At 35.7% G+C, this 15273-nt stretch overlaps 1 protein-coding gene across 1 annotated transcript in view; it reads right to left on the minus strand.

Moving 5' to 3' along the window:
* Window positions 1-15273, minus strand: part of LOC127641504 (prolyl 3-hydroxylase 2-like) — a 73752-nt gene that overhangs the window by 10214 nt on the left and 48265 nt on the right. The window contains exons 2-6 of the mRNA XM_052124544.1: window positions 12008-12160; window positions 10655-10844; window positions 2876-3007; window positions 2107-2234; window positions 288-377 (exon numbers count right to left, since the gene is read on the minus strand). Of these exons, the coding sequence (XP_051980504.1) occupies window positions 288-377; window positions 2107-2234; window positions 2876-3007; window positions 10655-10844; window positions 12008-12160 (693 nt within the window). The remainder of the gene's footprint in view (window positions 1-287; window positions 378-2106; window positions 2235-2875; window positions 3008-10654; window positions 10845-12007; window positions 12161-15273) is intronic.

Genomic DNA, 15273 nt, shown 5'->3' on the forward strand with positions numbered 1-15273 from the left:
AATTTACAGGAGCACCTGTTCCCCTCTGTCAGCAGGTTGGAGTGCAGACTAAAACATGTTTTCTTGTTCATTCTTATAATCTCTTCCCTGTACATATGATACATTTAAACTATTTTACAATATTTTTGACTATTTTATGATGATATAATGGGTCCTATATACACATGAAAGAAAGTCATACAGGTTCGGAACACGAGGATGAGTAAATAACAGAATTTTAATTTTTCAGGGTGAACTATCCCTTTAAGGCACAAATTCTATTCAGTCAGCTCACTCTGTGAACTTACCCCCTCAATGTAAGGCGCTCCAATGTTTTTGCTGCCGATGACTAGCAGGTCTGACTCCTGCCTATACCGTCTCAAGTACTGTTCAGCTTCCTGTAGACACAACAGGGCACAGTAGGTCTTAGTGAGATTGTGGTCCCTAAGGCCAGAAACATACTTTATATAAGTATGCGAGCACAATTGTGAATGCTTGACCAATGAATTGCAAGGGTGAATATTCCCACTGAACATAATTGTGTGGTCTTGCATTGCTGTGCCGGTAATAAACCGTTGTACTTAAGGAGGCGATATTACTACCTTCAAATGTCTGAACGACTAAACCGTACAAGTTATTAATTAGGTAGATAAGCAACAGTACAAATACATCAACCGTGCAGATGCGAATGCTTGGCCAATGCATTGCAAGTGCACAGTCCTGATGAACGTATTTATGTGCGTTCTTGTGTTGATATGGCGGTAACAAACCTCGGTACTTAGGGGCCGATTGAGTTACCTTCATATGTCTGAACTACTAAACTGTAGATTAGCTACAGTATAAATAAATAAACTTTAATGAAGTCTCTTTACAAGATTCCCTTTAAACTCTTGTTGAGTCATGACAGTACTGAATCTGAAAGTGACAAAATTACCGTAGAAGACAATCTTTTATGATAGTGTACTCAATACTTTCCCTTGTGGCAACATTGAGAATGCAACGCGGATTTGCTTAGCATTGTGAATCATGTTCTGACAAATTTGAATGCAACGATGCAAGAAATTACGTTAATTTACTGCAATATAATGTTTCGACCAAAACTGTGCACATGCTAATGCTTGGCTAATGCATTGCCAGTGCACAGGTTTTCCATAACGCAACGCACATAATCAATCTTATCAATCTAAGCATGTTTTGGCCCAAACTGTTTATCAAACAAACATCTTGTCTGTGTCCCAACAAATAAAAAGTGACCTGAGGGATGGTTTGCATAGTCACTGGACGTAGTCTGAAATAAAGCAATGCTGTTCCTCAACCTGCGCAATTTTTCTTGGCATTCATCAGCAGCAACTTTTTATTAGCAGTCCCTGGCACTCATTTAAAGCAGTCTGTTATAAGTGGAGCAAAGTCTGCTGCTTATAAATGTGGTTGAGACCATATTAAATGGCAATCTTGGTACCCTTGGGAGGAAAAGCTGATGGAGGAAAAGCCATGGATTTGAGTGTTATTTAACCAAAGCACTAAGTAGCATTTTCTTCATGTTCCCCTTCACAACAGTAATGTAAACAATTCACAAATTATTTCAGGGAGCTCTGTGGTGTTTTGATGAAATTTTTCTACCCAGCTGTCTGTTCTAGGAACGGAAGGCTATTATTTCAGCCCTGCATAGTGGTGTTGGATTAACAAGTTCCCTGAGGAACTAAAAATTGGGCAATCAGACATGGCAGCAAGCCAGAAAGATGGAAACACTCGGCAATGGGCCAAAAGAAAATCAACTCGGTTGTTATGACCTAAGAACCAATGGATCTTGCAAGGAATTACATATCCAAGCCCACTGGCTCTTGACCGAACAAACTTGTGTGTCTTTATAGAGCTAATAGTTTCCAGGCTTTCCAAAGAAAAACACTTTTGAGTGGTTCAAGAGTACATGCAGCCACTACTGTACATCTCGAATACTAAATCCACAAAACACAATGATTGTTCCAATGTGTTCATGCTTATATGGCCTCCTGCAAACCTCTTTACTGGGTGACCGAATCTACTTGAGTGATTTTGTAATAGATCTGGACTGGAAAGATCTAGTAGTCTATGGTAGTCTAGTAGTCCAGTGTTTATCCTGCATCTCACCTTACGAGGCTGGCCGTCATGTCCCAGTACCTCCCTGTAATACTCCACATTCTCAGTCATGAACTCCTCCCCTTCATGGAACAACAGGTATGTCAGAGCGCACGCCAAAGCATCCTCAATCCTTCCCACTTAACAGAGAAAAAGAGTACATTAATGAAACCTCTGGGTCTGTTTCTCGGCTTATCTGATTATTCATACTATGGGGCTGTCTGATTCTTTGGAATCATCTTTCCCACGCTCATGTTTATCTCCTTTGGAGCTCAGAAACACACATTCCAGGTCAGTGACTACAATGGAATAAACACCACTGGGGTGAGCTAGTGGAAATGCACGGCTGCAAGATGGAGACAGAGACCAAAAGAGACAACACATGCACACATACACTCATACCTGGATATTGCGAGGTTTATTGATAAATCTAAATATCTAATTTAACATGTTAACTTTGGCACCCAATAAAATACTAAAACTAAATATTAAAAAAAGCCTCTCCCAATCCAATTTAGGGCAAGTGATTTCAGGATTACTCAAGATTTTTTTCAAGTGTTTTTATCCAATTGCAATTACTTTTATTTTATCATATTGCACAATTCGACTGATGGAAACGGGTAGTGTTCTATCCAAAATCATATAGCGCAAGTCCATGAAGGTCAAGTTCAAGGCCTAGATCAGAATTCTTTGAGTCAGATGCCAAATCAAGCCCAGAGAGGGTTGAGTCTAGAATCTGAAGACCATCACTTTTTAGCACAAAAGATGTATGAACATTTACCTTGGAAATAGGCAAACTGCAAGTAGTCGTAATGCAGGGGCAGGTAGCTTTCCATGGGTGACAGGCGTCCGGGGCGGGTGGCCAAGTCTCTGACACACTCATGCTCACAGTGAAGAACCTGTGTGTAATGATCTGTAAAATACAGTTCAGTATGAATTAGACATAACATTCTCCTTGAGGGCAAGTTCAAAATAACAAAAGATTTGTCACTTTAGATTATAAAGAATCTAGAAACCACAGTAATAAACCACGAGAGGCCATTTGTTACAGAGACTTTTTAAGGGGTGATGTTTGACATAACATGAAACATTGACAACTGCAATATGATTAAAGAAACGCTGACAACTGGAATATGAATAAAGAGACAAGTTCAATAAATAATTCAATTTATTATTATAATATATATTTCACAATATTATTAAAGATATATTAAATAATATCAGTTCTTATTACTATAATTTAATTATATAAATTATTGCAATTGTTATAAATAATTAAATTATATACAGTACATTACTTGTATTTATTATACCTAATTCAATGTATTATTAATATATATTTCATAATATTATTGATGATATATGTTATTTATTTATTATTATAAATTAAATAATTGTTTTATTGTAATTATTATAAATAATTATATGTATTTAATAATAATATGTATTTCAGAATATTATAAATTAATGTGTTCTTTGCTTATATAGGTTTTTATTTAATTATGTAAAATGTTTATTGTAATCATTATAAATAATATTTGTTTTAATAATAGTATGTATATTAAATATGAATAATAATGATTATACATCATATATTTATTATAATTATAAATACATCGAAATACTATTATATAAAATATATTAATAACACTACTTATAATATTAGTCAAATTATGAAATATATAACAAAACACATAGGTTCTTTACTTGATTATTTACTATTATTATAATGTAATAATAAAACCTTTTATTGTAATTCTTTTAAATAAATCAATGTATTATTAATATTATATATTCTCATATTATTAATAATAAGTAATATCGTTTTGTACTTATTAATCATTATAATTTTATTATTTTAATTGTTTATTGTAATTCATAATATATTAAATGAATAATTATTTATTGTATATTATTATATATATTATAAATGTATATGTATATTTAATATATTTGTAATTTATTAATGATAATACAAATCCATTTATAAAAATAGTTCTTTTTTTGCTGAATATCTATTGTATGTTTAATAGCATCATGCAAACTGTAATTGCAGCTGGACATCACTGCAAACCAACAACTCGAGATGAAAGACATGAAGAACATGATTCATATTTTCTCCCAGACACCCAGTATGCACGAGAGTGAGGTCATCTAACTGAGCTCAAATCAAAGATGGTCTTCTCAAACCAGCTGAGATGCTGATGTATTTCGTGTGGCAAAACCCAAAGCCGAATACTAAATTAGAGAACTGAGAAGAGTCAGGGCAGAGCTCACCCACTTTAAAGAGCATGTTGGCCTTTCATGACGGGGCAGATAGGTAGCGGGCAGATTGCTCCAACATGAAAGTTAGACTAGATTAACAAATAAAAAAGACAAGCAAGTGCTTCTTTAAAAAGAGAGCCATGACAGGCATATTATGGGATGGAGATGATGTAGTTAGTCTTTTCATATATTTACAAAGGCATTTAACTAACTCTTTGACTTATTTTGTAAAGATAGAACAATGATAATCTAGAAACCACTGAAACCAAGTAAAAGCCCTTCCCTATTTGTTATGAAGGACCTTTTGATGAGTCTGGAGTTACACTGACAAACTTTTAATATAAAAAATAAATGCTGAAGTTATTTCAGAGAGTAATAAAGCTATTTTAATTTACAAAGTTGATTCCAATTCAAACAAACCTTACTATTATATATATATATATATATATATATATATATATATATATATATATATATATATATATATATATATATATATATATATATGATTCTAATTTATTGTTAAACTGGGGCTTAAATAATAATTAAAAGATCATTGGTTGCAGAATAAATAAAGTGAAGAGATGCGTTGTCCTGAAACTACGGCTGGGTATCAATACAGATTTCCAGATTTGATTAGATTCCAATTAATATTATTTCATATATAATGTCCATTTTGCTTACATATGAAAGAAATTCTCTCTCAGCTAATGCTGTCAATTATACAGGGAATTTTCTAACTTGTCACATTATGAAAATATTAATGCAAAAATGTATAATGTTACCAGTCAACACAACCAATCAACACAACCTAAACTGAAGATTTTAACATTCATTATAACAATGTGTTATATTATTTTAAAATTATAAACACTTTTTGTAAAACACTTTTACAAACACATATAAACAATGTTTTCATGTTGGTAGAATGTACTGTGGTTTTAGTCTGTTTAATTGGTTTCTGTATCCATTGTTTTTAATTCCCAATGCTGTAGGGACGAAATCCTTAAGAAAAAGGCGATTCACGTCTTTTGTGCGCGCTGTGATTTAGAAGGAAGCTTTTGCGCAAACTCATTCTCAAGATAACACTAAGGTGAGTCCAAGGGGGCTAGTTTCGCCATTGTTCTTTCATTTGTTACATTCAAATTAAGTGTTTAGTTAGATGTCTTTATATTCCTTTAGACTCTAGCTATTCAAATGCAGGTATCCCCTGACCTCCTCACACATGCGTTTCCAAATTCGTCTCCTGTTGTTTACCGGCAATTTCATTTTCTATTAGCACTTCTTCGTGAAAGCAATGGCTCAATTGTAAGTGTTGCCACCTAGTGGACCCACTAATTAGTGCAAATAGTTCCTGTTGCATGCGCATAATGCGAGTTCAGAGTATGTGTGGTTAGAAACAAATCGGGCCGGACGCATACAGTGCAAGAGAATTCTGCTGATGACGGAATTTGCGTCATAATTCCTGAATTCGAATTTAAAAGTCAGATGATTTTTAAATAGACGTTGCTTCCTTAGTCCACAAGAGGGCACAAAAAAATTGATATAAGTCAAACAAACAAGTCTAACCGTGTTAGAGTATTGCAAAGTACATTCCTGGCTGTAAAAAGTCTTTGACCGTTTTGCCGTGTTTCGTATACAGTGTCTCGAGCAGGAGCTCTATGTTTTTTTGATGCCCTGTCAAGTAAAAAAAAATTCAACCTTAAAACATTTATCTTGAGACAACTGCGTTCTGTTAAACTGTAATTGTTACGCTGTATGTAGGCTTTTATAGCACAAGAATGTTTGAAGTCTTTGTCAGTGCTTGGCACACATCCAAAATTCTAATGCACAGATTTAGCATTTGAATGTGCATTTTTATATTAAATTTGACAGCCTTAACGCAGATGCCTAGTGTATGCGTCTAACCGAAGTATAATTTGGGCTTAAGTACGGACTGTATTTTCGGCATTACCAGGAGCACAATAGTAGCTATGGCATTAGAGTAAACTGGTCTTCTGTGGTCAATTGTCTCTTTCAATACAAGACTTTTAAGCTACTGTCATGACAGAGCAATAGCTGAAAAGAATTATGCTGAGTTAAGTTAGTTAGTATTTTAGTATGCTTATATTTCAACATTTAAAGCTTTAAGCAGTTGTGAAAAATGTTACATAGTCTGGATATTTTCAACAATAATGCCATGAATAATTTGTATTTATCAATTATCTTCATACAAAGTGCAGTACACACACACACACACACACACACACACACACACACACACACACACACACACACACACACACACACACACACACAAAACAAATGTTGTCAAAATTTGGGCCTTTAAAACAGCACAAATTCTCCTAGGTATACTTGTGAACAGCTTTTCTAGGTTGTTGGCAGATAGGAGTGTGCAGCATTAATACGTATGTATTCATGCTGTCAAAAGTAGTATTCACGCCTGTGTTTGCATACTTGTGTAAATAATGTTTTAGGCCTTCAAGTGTTAGCTGTATTGAAGTTAGAGAAAAAAGACAAAATGTTTGTGAATGAATTACACAACTAAGAGGACAAAAACCCACAGTAATTTCACAGTAATGAAAACATTACAAACTCAAAACAATGTTTCAAATATTCTCAGTCTAACAAAAAACACACACTGAAATCCATGCATGTGCATGCACACCACCATCACTCACACAGTAAATTACTGAGCAAACAGAAAATGTCAGTGACATCATTCAAAATACTTTCCAGGGATTCATTGGTGAACTCTGAGACGTGTCAGCGAGCATGAATACCCATAAAGCTCACTTCAAAAACCCTGACAAGTCTCGTAGAGAACAAATGCTTTCACGGTTGGCCATAAACATAAATTCTTCCATGTTATGTCACATTTCAAACATTTGGGCCGTAGATGGCTGTCAATCATGCAACAGTATTTTACAGCCTTCTTTAATCAACTGAAAGCAATGATTCATTATTATAAACCACCACAACAGCTCAATGATACGCAAGACAAGTATTAGTGGGTTAAATTAAAACATTTTAATTTATAGAACTTACATTTATACTACAGTCATTTTTCACAGACTGAATAATTGTTTCAGTTTTTACAACTATAAGAAATGTTCAGTTAGTGTCATGTTGCTCTGGTTTTTGATAGTTTAGAGTTATTTCTTTAGAAGTTTGATTGACAGTGGAGTGGAGTGGATTTGATTCAACTTTATTTCAGTGCCGGTCACTTTACCATTAGAGGTCGACCGATATTGGTTTTTTCAGGCCGATGCCGATCTTTTGAAATCCGGGGCGGCCGATGGCCGATTAATGCAGCCGATTTATTTTGGCCGATATTTGGCCGATATGTGCTTGTTTTTAACCTCTTATTTGAACCTTTTATTTGAAAGATAAAATGTAACACAAATAATTACTTAAGATAGACAACATTTCTCAACAAATACATTTATTGAACACTTGTACACTTAAAATTAAAAATGTATAATGTAAAAACATATTGTATAAATAATGTATAACAAATATATTAAATAAACAAAGCAGGTGTTACGAACTGCTCCGAGACACGAAGGTTGAGATCCAAATGCAGCTTTAATTAAGGGGCAATTCAGACACGTAATCCAATATTCAGAGCATCCAAGAGAAGCACAGGCATAACTAGGGATGGGTATCGTTAAGGTTTTAATGGTATTACTATCTTACCGATACTGCTTATCGATCCGGTACTTTAACGGTATTCTTAACGGTTCTTTTTGTTATATATATATATATATATATATATATAATTTTATTTCAGGAAGGTCTACTAACATTACTGTTCAGGTGTGGTCTAAAAAGAAATCTAATAAAGTAATCAATTGTAAAATAACACTGCATAGTTTATCATAGATAGATTAATGCAGATTAATGCTCATTAATGCAGAAGTTATTCATTCAAGAGCTGTAAGTGATTTTCTCTTTGCCTTTTGTTGTTTGATTCACAGTAATGGCTCAATCGTCACATGTTTAATAGACAGCTTCCCCTTTAAGACCGAGTTCAGATCTAATAGGCTCCTGATGCGCCATATTTTCTCCCCAACTATTTCCATAACTACGTCCATTTAAGACATAAACTGTGTTTAAGTGAATCTCCAAGCCTGTCGTTTTGACATATTTTTGTGTATAGTTGATCGTTTAGACGCGCACATGAAACCCAAAGTAGTCTATACTTTGCTTGTCTCTTTGCGGTGTGTTGCGGAGCGCGCGCCGCCTTGGGAACGACATCTCTTGCGCTCTTTTTATTATTAAACGCGTCCCGCAATTTAGCAACAGTAGCATTTTACAACAATCACCGATCGTGCGGATTCTGACGTTAAGTTTGAGTTTTAGGGAGAAATGTCAGTGCACCGCTGTGAAGGGAAGGAAGTTGTGCTAGACAGAATGTGGCTTATGTATAAATATTCTTTTTATAATCTTTGGAAGGCGAAATCTAAAATAAAATCAGACTAATAATCACAGATCTAAACCAGGCTATGTTTGAATGTTTAGTTCTGTCACTCATTAAGCAGGGCTCGTTTTGTGCTCGGTGTGGCACCGCATGAGCGAGATCTCTCTCTCTCTCTCTCTGCTGAATAGCTAAATTGCATCACAGACAAATGGTTTCATATTATTATACATAGAAATGGCTGGCAAGATAAAATAACTTTCTCTTTATAGCAATAAAGAATGTATTTTCTTAGTTTTCTCCAGTACCGACAGCAGAACCGATAATGTCCGAGCTTACCAAAGCCAGTCCTTCAATAGCCTATACTGCGTTGGTATATTTTTATTACTTATTTCTCTGCATTGAGTGACAACCCTCTCAAATGTAAGACACACAAACAGAACAAATAAAAGTCTCAGATTCACTGTCTGTAATTGCAAAATTCTTGCTTAATTATTGTGACATGATAGCAACCCTTCTGCTGTGATAATGCAAATTCAACTACGCTACCAATATCCAAAGTAGCCGAACGTCATGTCAACTATCGCGTTTGTCACGTTTTTTTCTTGAAGTTGGCAGTAACATATCAAAAGTGTTTAATTAAATCTGAAGAAGTTATACAAATTTAACCCTTACTGTTTTCTCCAAGGAACTTAGCTCCTTCCTTAGGCACTGGATGAGGTCTGCTCACTCTGCTGGAAAATGACTCTAGGGGCAGCATGCGTCGAACACGTGTTCCACAACAACACTAGGCTGCCCACAGATGCGCCTGCCTAATTATCGGCTTGATATGCGTGGATATTGGCCGATGCCGATTATGTAAAAAATGCAAAAAATCGGCCGATTAATCGGTTGACCTCTATTTACCATCACAGTGATATTACTCAATCTGAAAAGAGCCAAGTTAAACTGAAAGCAGCTTAAAACTGTTAAACTGTTTCTTTACCAAGAATTCATAAAAAAAATTCAGCCCCAAGTAGCCTCATTTGTCTTCATTGAAAGCGTAAATGCTGCATGATGTGAAACAGTCATGGCCAATCAGAACCGATTTGAGGTCTAATATTTGAGACCAACAGTGCCCGCCCACTTTTTCAGCAATTTGGTTCTGAAAGTATTTTTCACAATAATTTTCTCCATAAGGATTTCATAAAATCCTCCAGAATTTCTAAGTTATGAGCCAAACCAACCAGCTCTGAGTTGAATCACAACAAAACAAATTTTGATTTGATGAAAATCGGACAAAAAGACAAAAGTACATAGGTACACTAGGTGTACTAACCTCTTTCATGAGGGCATGAACAACGATCCCATGCAGCATTTGTGCAGGAATGTATTGCAGACAAAATATGGCTGATGTTTTGCATGCTTACCAGACATAAGCAAGCTTTCTCTGTGTAGTTTCACAGCCTGAATGCAACACAAGCTGTTTTATATCTATAAATAATAGTGTCTCTTGGATGCACCTGGATTTAGATTTGACCCAAAATAGCTTTTCAAGTTGTAGGTTTCATTTAAAAGCATTGCATTTGTTGTTATACTATCACATACTGCCTATTAGACACAACAAAAACATTGTTCGGGAAAACAGCTTAAGGCTACATAGTTTGTAACTCTTGCCTACTCTTCAAGGACAACACATCTTACACTGAGTTCAGAGATGGGAAAGATCTTGATTCCTGGAAATACAAATAGCTCTAGAAACAAGACAAACACCATAACCACTATAAAAATTCCCCAGGAGCCACTCGGGGCTGAAAACTTCCCAGAAAAATCTCAGGAAAGCACATGACAGCTCTACCACATTATGAGTAAGTGCAAGTACAAAAGCCTCTGTACCTGAGATCAGCTCGTAGAGGCTGTATTTGTACAAGACATGATCCTGCTCCTCGAAGCGCTGTGGCCCTTCACATAAAGCCCGGCACTCCACATCAGCCCTGTAGTACTCAGTCAGGGCCTCCTCGAATAAAGTCACGGCCTCTCCATACTTGCCTTTGTCGTAGAGTTTCACGCCAGCAAAGAAGACTTTCTGTAAACACAAAGAGGAATCCACTTCATGAAAACAAATAAATTAACAATCAGGGGTGAATAGAGTTTATAGTCAGTTTATAGTCCTAAAACGAGAACAGAAAACGAACGGTAAGTTTGTGTACATTTTCTAGCTATCATGGCAGCAGTAAACCATCAAATTATGAAAAAGACTGAAAACTGGGCACATATCCAGATGCACTGTGTAGTCTAGCATACTTTCGGCATTATAAATTGCTGATTCAGGTGCCTGGATCGGAGCGGTGAAGCAAGCTGTACATTAACAGTAGAGTGTGACAGATTATGTAAGTCTGCTGCTTCTTTCATAACCTCGTAATCAGAATTTTTAACCGCAAGATGGGGAATTGCTCCGGGCAAATGGCGTTAAGCACTTCCTTTAGTTAATCGGGTTCTAAAGTGCATGCAAATAAACAACACAGTGAGCACAATTCATTCTTAAACTGCATTCGAAATCCCATACTGTCAGAGTATGTACTGTATTTGATGAATGACACACTTCTCATTTGCTAAAACAGTATGTTCTTTAGGTATACGTGCAAGTAGAATGACTAGATTCTAGACATACAGGATGGTGGGTATTGAACCGTGACCCGAATATATGACGTAAGAACAACAACCACGATATAAATTGAATAATCTACTCTGGTTTTGTTTAACAAGCATCATTTAAGCACAAGGAACAAATTTCTTGGTAAATAAATCACTTTCAGTTGAAAAGCACTGTGCGACTCATGGTTTACCGCCTTTCTTTTAAATCCAGCGTTTTGAAGAATTATAGGTCTCTGTGGGCCTTTTCATACCGGGGTAAGCATTTCTAAACTAACCAATGAAAGTAGGGAATCTCAATGGCTTTAAAATGCCAAGTGATATGGAAAAGACAATTTTTTGACCTGCAGAGACATAAGTCTCGTTTCGACCATGACATCTCCTCAACTCCTGAGGGATTATGGGATTTGTTAAGCGTCCAGTCAATGCCCAGAATTTCGCCGGAAATAGTAGGTCATTTGGGTGTTTATTGCTTACTGTTTTGCTGAGGTTATGGACATACTGCTCCATTGATATACTGTTTTTGGCATACTATATAGTACGGAAGCATGGATATCTGGACGCAATGTTAGGTTTTGCGGGTCAACAGTCACTTACCTGATGTGGTCGGGCTTCCCGGTCAATGAAGTGCTCCTTTTTTACACCCTGCAGGGCTTTGTTCTGCTCCAAGTCCTCGCCCATCTCCACATGCTCAGGGTTGGCTTGGAAATATGTATGAGCAGCAGACGCAGCTTTGTCCAGTTGCCCGAGCTGTTTTGTAGACAGAAGACAGAAACATTGAAAAACATAACCTCCACACAGCATACAAATTTTACATTTTGCAGTTTTTGTTGAAGTCATAGTTTTTGTCTTTTGATGAAGAATGCACAGAATATGTCACCAAGTCCAGTAATACATTTTTACTAAATGTTACTCCATTCTATGACCAAAATAGCATATAATTATACTCGATGGAAGTATTGAGGAAAACCTGGATAAACTGAGCATTTTTGTTCTACAGGACTAAAGCCAGATAGACAAAAAGAAACATTAATTATGCTGTTAGCCTTGTAAGCTTCCAATGGACCAATGACTCGTGAACTGTGCCAAGTAAGTTAGTAAGTGTAACTGGAAACTGACTTGATGTATGACATCCCTAGCTAATTAACAAATTTGAGATTAACAGAAGTCGTAAGTGTTAAGAAGTTGGAAGTAGCGAGATGCATCTCATGAAGTTGACATTCTTAACTTAACAAAGTGAGATAAACTTGCTTTTCATTAAAACATTTTAACAAATGTATATCAAAATTATTACAAGTGTTCCATAATTTAACTTTTAGCCTCTGGAAGGGTTTACGAATTTGAATTAATAAACTGAGGACTGTATGAATTTTTTATATAATGAATCCAGCATATTCTGCTCAGCACCGGAGGAAAACGTCAAAACAAAGTTCACGGAAGCCATCGGCTGTTACTTTTCGTCTATTATGAATTGCAGACCTCAAATCTGTTTTGCAGATTTTGGATTATCATCAGTGTCTAATCCTTCTTAGAACAATATATTGTATGGATAATATGGTTTTAGTTTTATAATAAATGACTCATGCATTGCAAAATGATGATAAAATTGATAATTAGAAGAAAAAATATGCATTGGCAAGAATCATCTGGATCTCCTGGAGTCTATCTCCACAATCACAAAATGCATCAGAAGGACATCAGCTTTTTCCAGCTCAAACAAATCTTTATTTCTCCTTTTGCACACTGTACCACAGCTTTATCTTTTAACAAAAGTACAAGGTAATGATCTTTGTCTTATGACTTGCATTTTATTTCATATATTAAAACGTGTTGCATTAAGGTAAGTAAATAACATAATTTTTCTGGATGAACTTTTTAGCTTTCAAATTTGGACAAACCATTAAAAGGCCTTAGTTCAACACTGTATCTTTCCTAAATATGCAAACATACAATCCCCCCATCACCGTGGAAAGGTTGATATTCAATCAACCTCCTCTTTTTTTACTTCTCATTGGTGACTCAGCCAAGATTGGGGGATTTTATCTGCTAGAGAATGAGACAGGGAGGCTAAAGGCTTTCGGGGGATATGCTTGGTTACCTCTGACAGACCAAAAAGCCAGCTAGCGTCGACTTTTTGAAAAACGGAAATTTTACTGAGTGCACCCTAAGATATGTGATTGAAAAATTGACAGCTATAAGATATGTGAACAAAGACTTGACTCGTTGACTCATAACAGTGATTCCTGTGGGTAGTTCACCTCTATAAATGACTTCAACAGATGGCTGTACAGCTGACACAGCCATTTCACACACAATCACAGAGTCTGCTTTACCAGACCTTCTCACTAAGCCAGTAAAAAAAAAAAAAGGAATATGCATACAAACAGTTTTACCCATTTTACACCAAAGGAGTACACGAGAACCCCTGCAAATAAATATGTTCCAGAGAGAGCACCTGTGGCCCTCGTAACGGCTCTTTAATATACAAAAGTACAGTTTTTCCCCTGCATCTCCAGCCAGAATGCACAAACCATTTACTCACTGGCTGTAAAAAAGAAAACATCCATCTTGATGTGGGTTACTGCCGAAGCAGAGCCAAAAATTCAATTTACATGTTTATTTCAGATTAAGCAGGCCAAGAATGTCAACAGCATGTCGATGACACTGTAGATGCCTTTATGTTCTCAGAAATGGCACATTGACAGGCTGTTTGATGGGTATCAGGTACATAAGCTTTTGGGTTTTAACTCGGAAAGAGAGGTAGTGAGGCAAAAAGAGGAATAGAAAGTATGCTTACTGCATACTGTGCGGAACACACTGAATACACCATATTTTAAAAACATTGTGTAAAACAGCACTACTGTATGTAGCCATACTATTTCAAAGAGCAGTATGCTACATTCTTGTCAAATGACCTCATTACATGCATGTTTTCTTGCTGTAAGAAGCACCCAGATTTCATATTGCAAACACAACTTGTTGATTTTCATTTATAATCCAATTTTGTGCAAAAACACCATGTTTTGGAAGTCTGATCAAATATTTAGTCAAGAAAAAGATGGCAGATGATACTACTTCTGTAATTCATTTGTCAGAAATGGGAAGAGTAGTATGGTAATATGGTACTATGCACATAGCTTAAACACAGTGTCATCTACTAAATTAAAATTAATTTTGTGAGAGAACACGTACACAATCACCTTTACTGAACTCCAACCAAGTGTACAAAGATAAATAGAAAATGTTGGTACAGTAGGTAAATAGAATAATGTACTTTTAGTATAAATATAATAGGACATCCTTTATAAATGCTGGTATTCTTGGGTTGGAGACCAAATAAATAAACCTGACAGACACACTATTTCTGTTTGTATCAATGAATAAGGGTTAGCTTGTATGGCAACTATAAAACTAAGTTGTGAGTTGATATTTAATATTTAAGCATAAGCTTCGAAAAAATATTTTAGTACACCTTAATCTGTAACTAATAAACTCTGTGTACCGTATTGAGCGTAACAATTTTATGGACGGCAAGCTGAAAACTGCCTTTTTCCTGGTTTCAATCAGCACTTTGCAATCGTAAAGCCACATGAATCCATTCAAATACACTAAAACTCCCTTTGGTAGGATATATCAAATGTATCAAACACACCAGTGTGTATACAAGAGGCAGTGATTTAGTCAATGGAGTATGAAACTCATCAAAACACTTTTCTACTAAAGATAAACGAATGGCTGCACATATAATCATAATTTCCAATTACCATCATAAACCATATTTTTATAGTTTAGTAAACATAATCTGAACAGGGAATAGTGGGAGTTACATCGAGCCTGTCCAGTTTTACAAATTGGCATCCCAG

The sequence above is a fragment of the Xyrauchen texanus genome, chromosome 50 (assembly GCF_025860055.1).
Source record: "Xyrauchen texanus isolate HMW12.3.18 chromosome 50, RBS_HiC_50CHRs, whole genome shotgun sequence".
NCBI classification, from domain to species: domain Eukaryota; kingdom Metazoa; phylum Chordata; class Actinopteri; order Cypriniformes; family Catostomidae; genus Xyrauchen; species Xyrauchen texanus.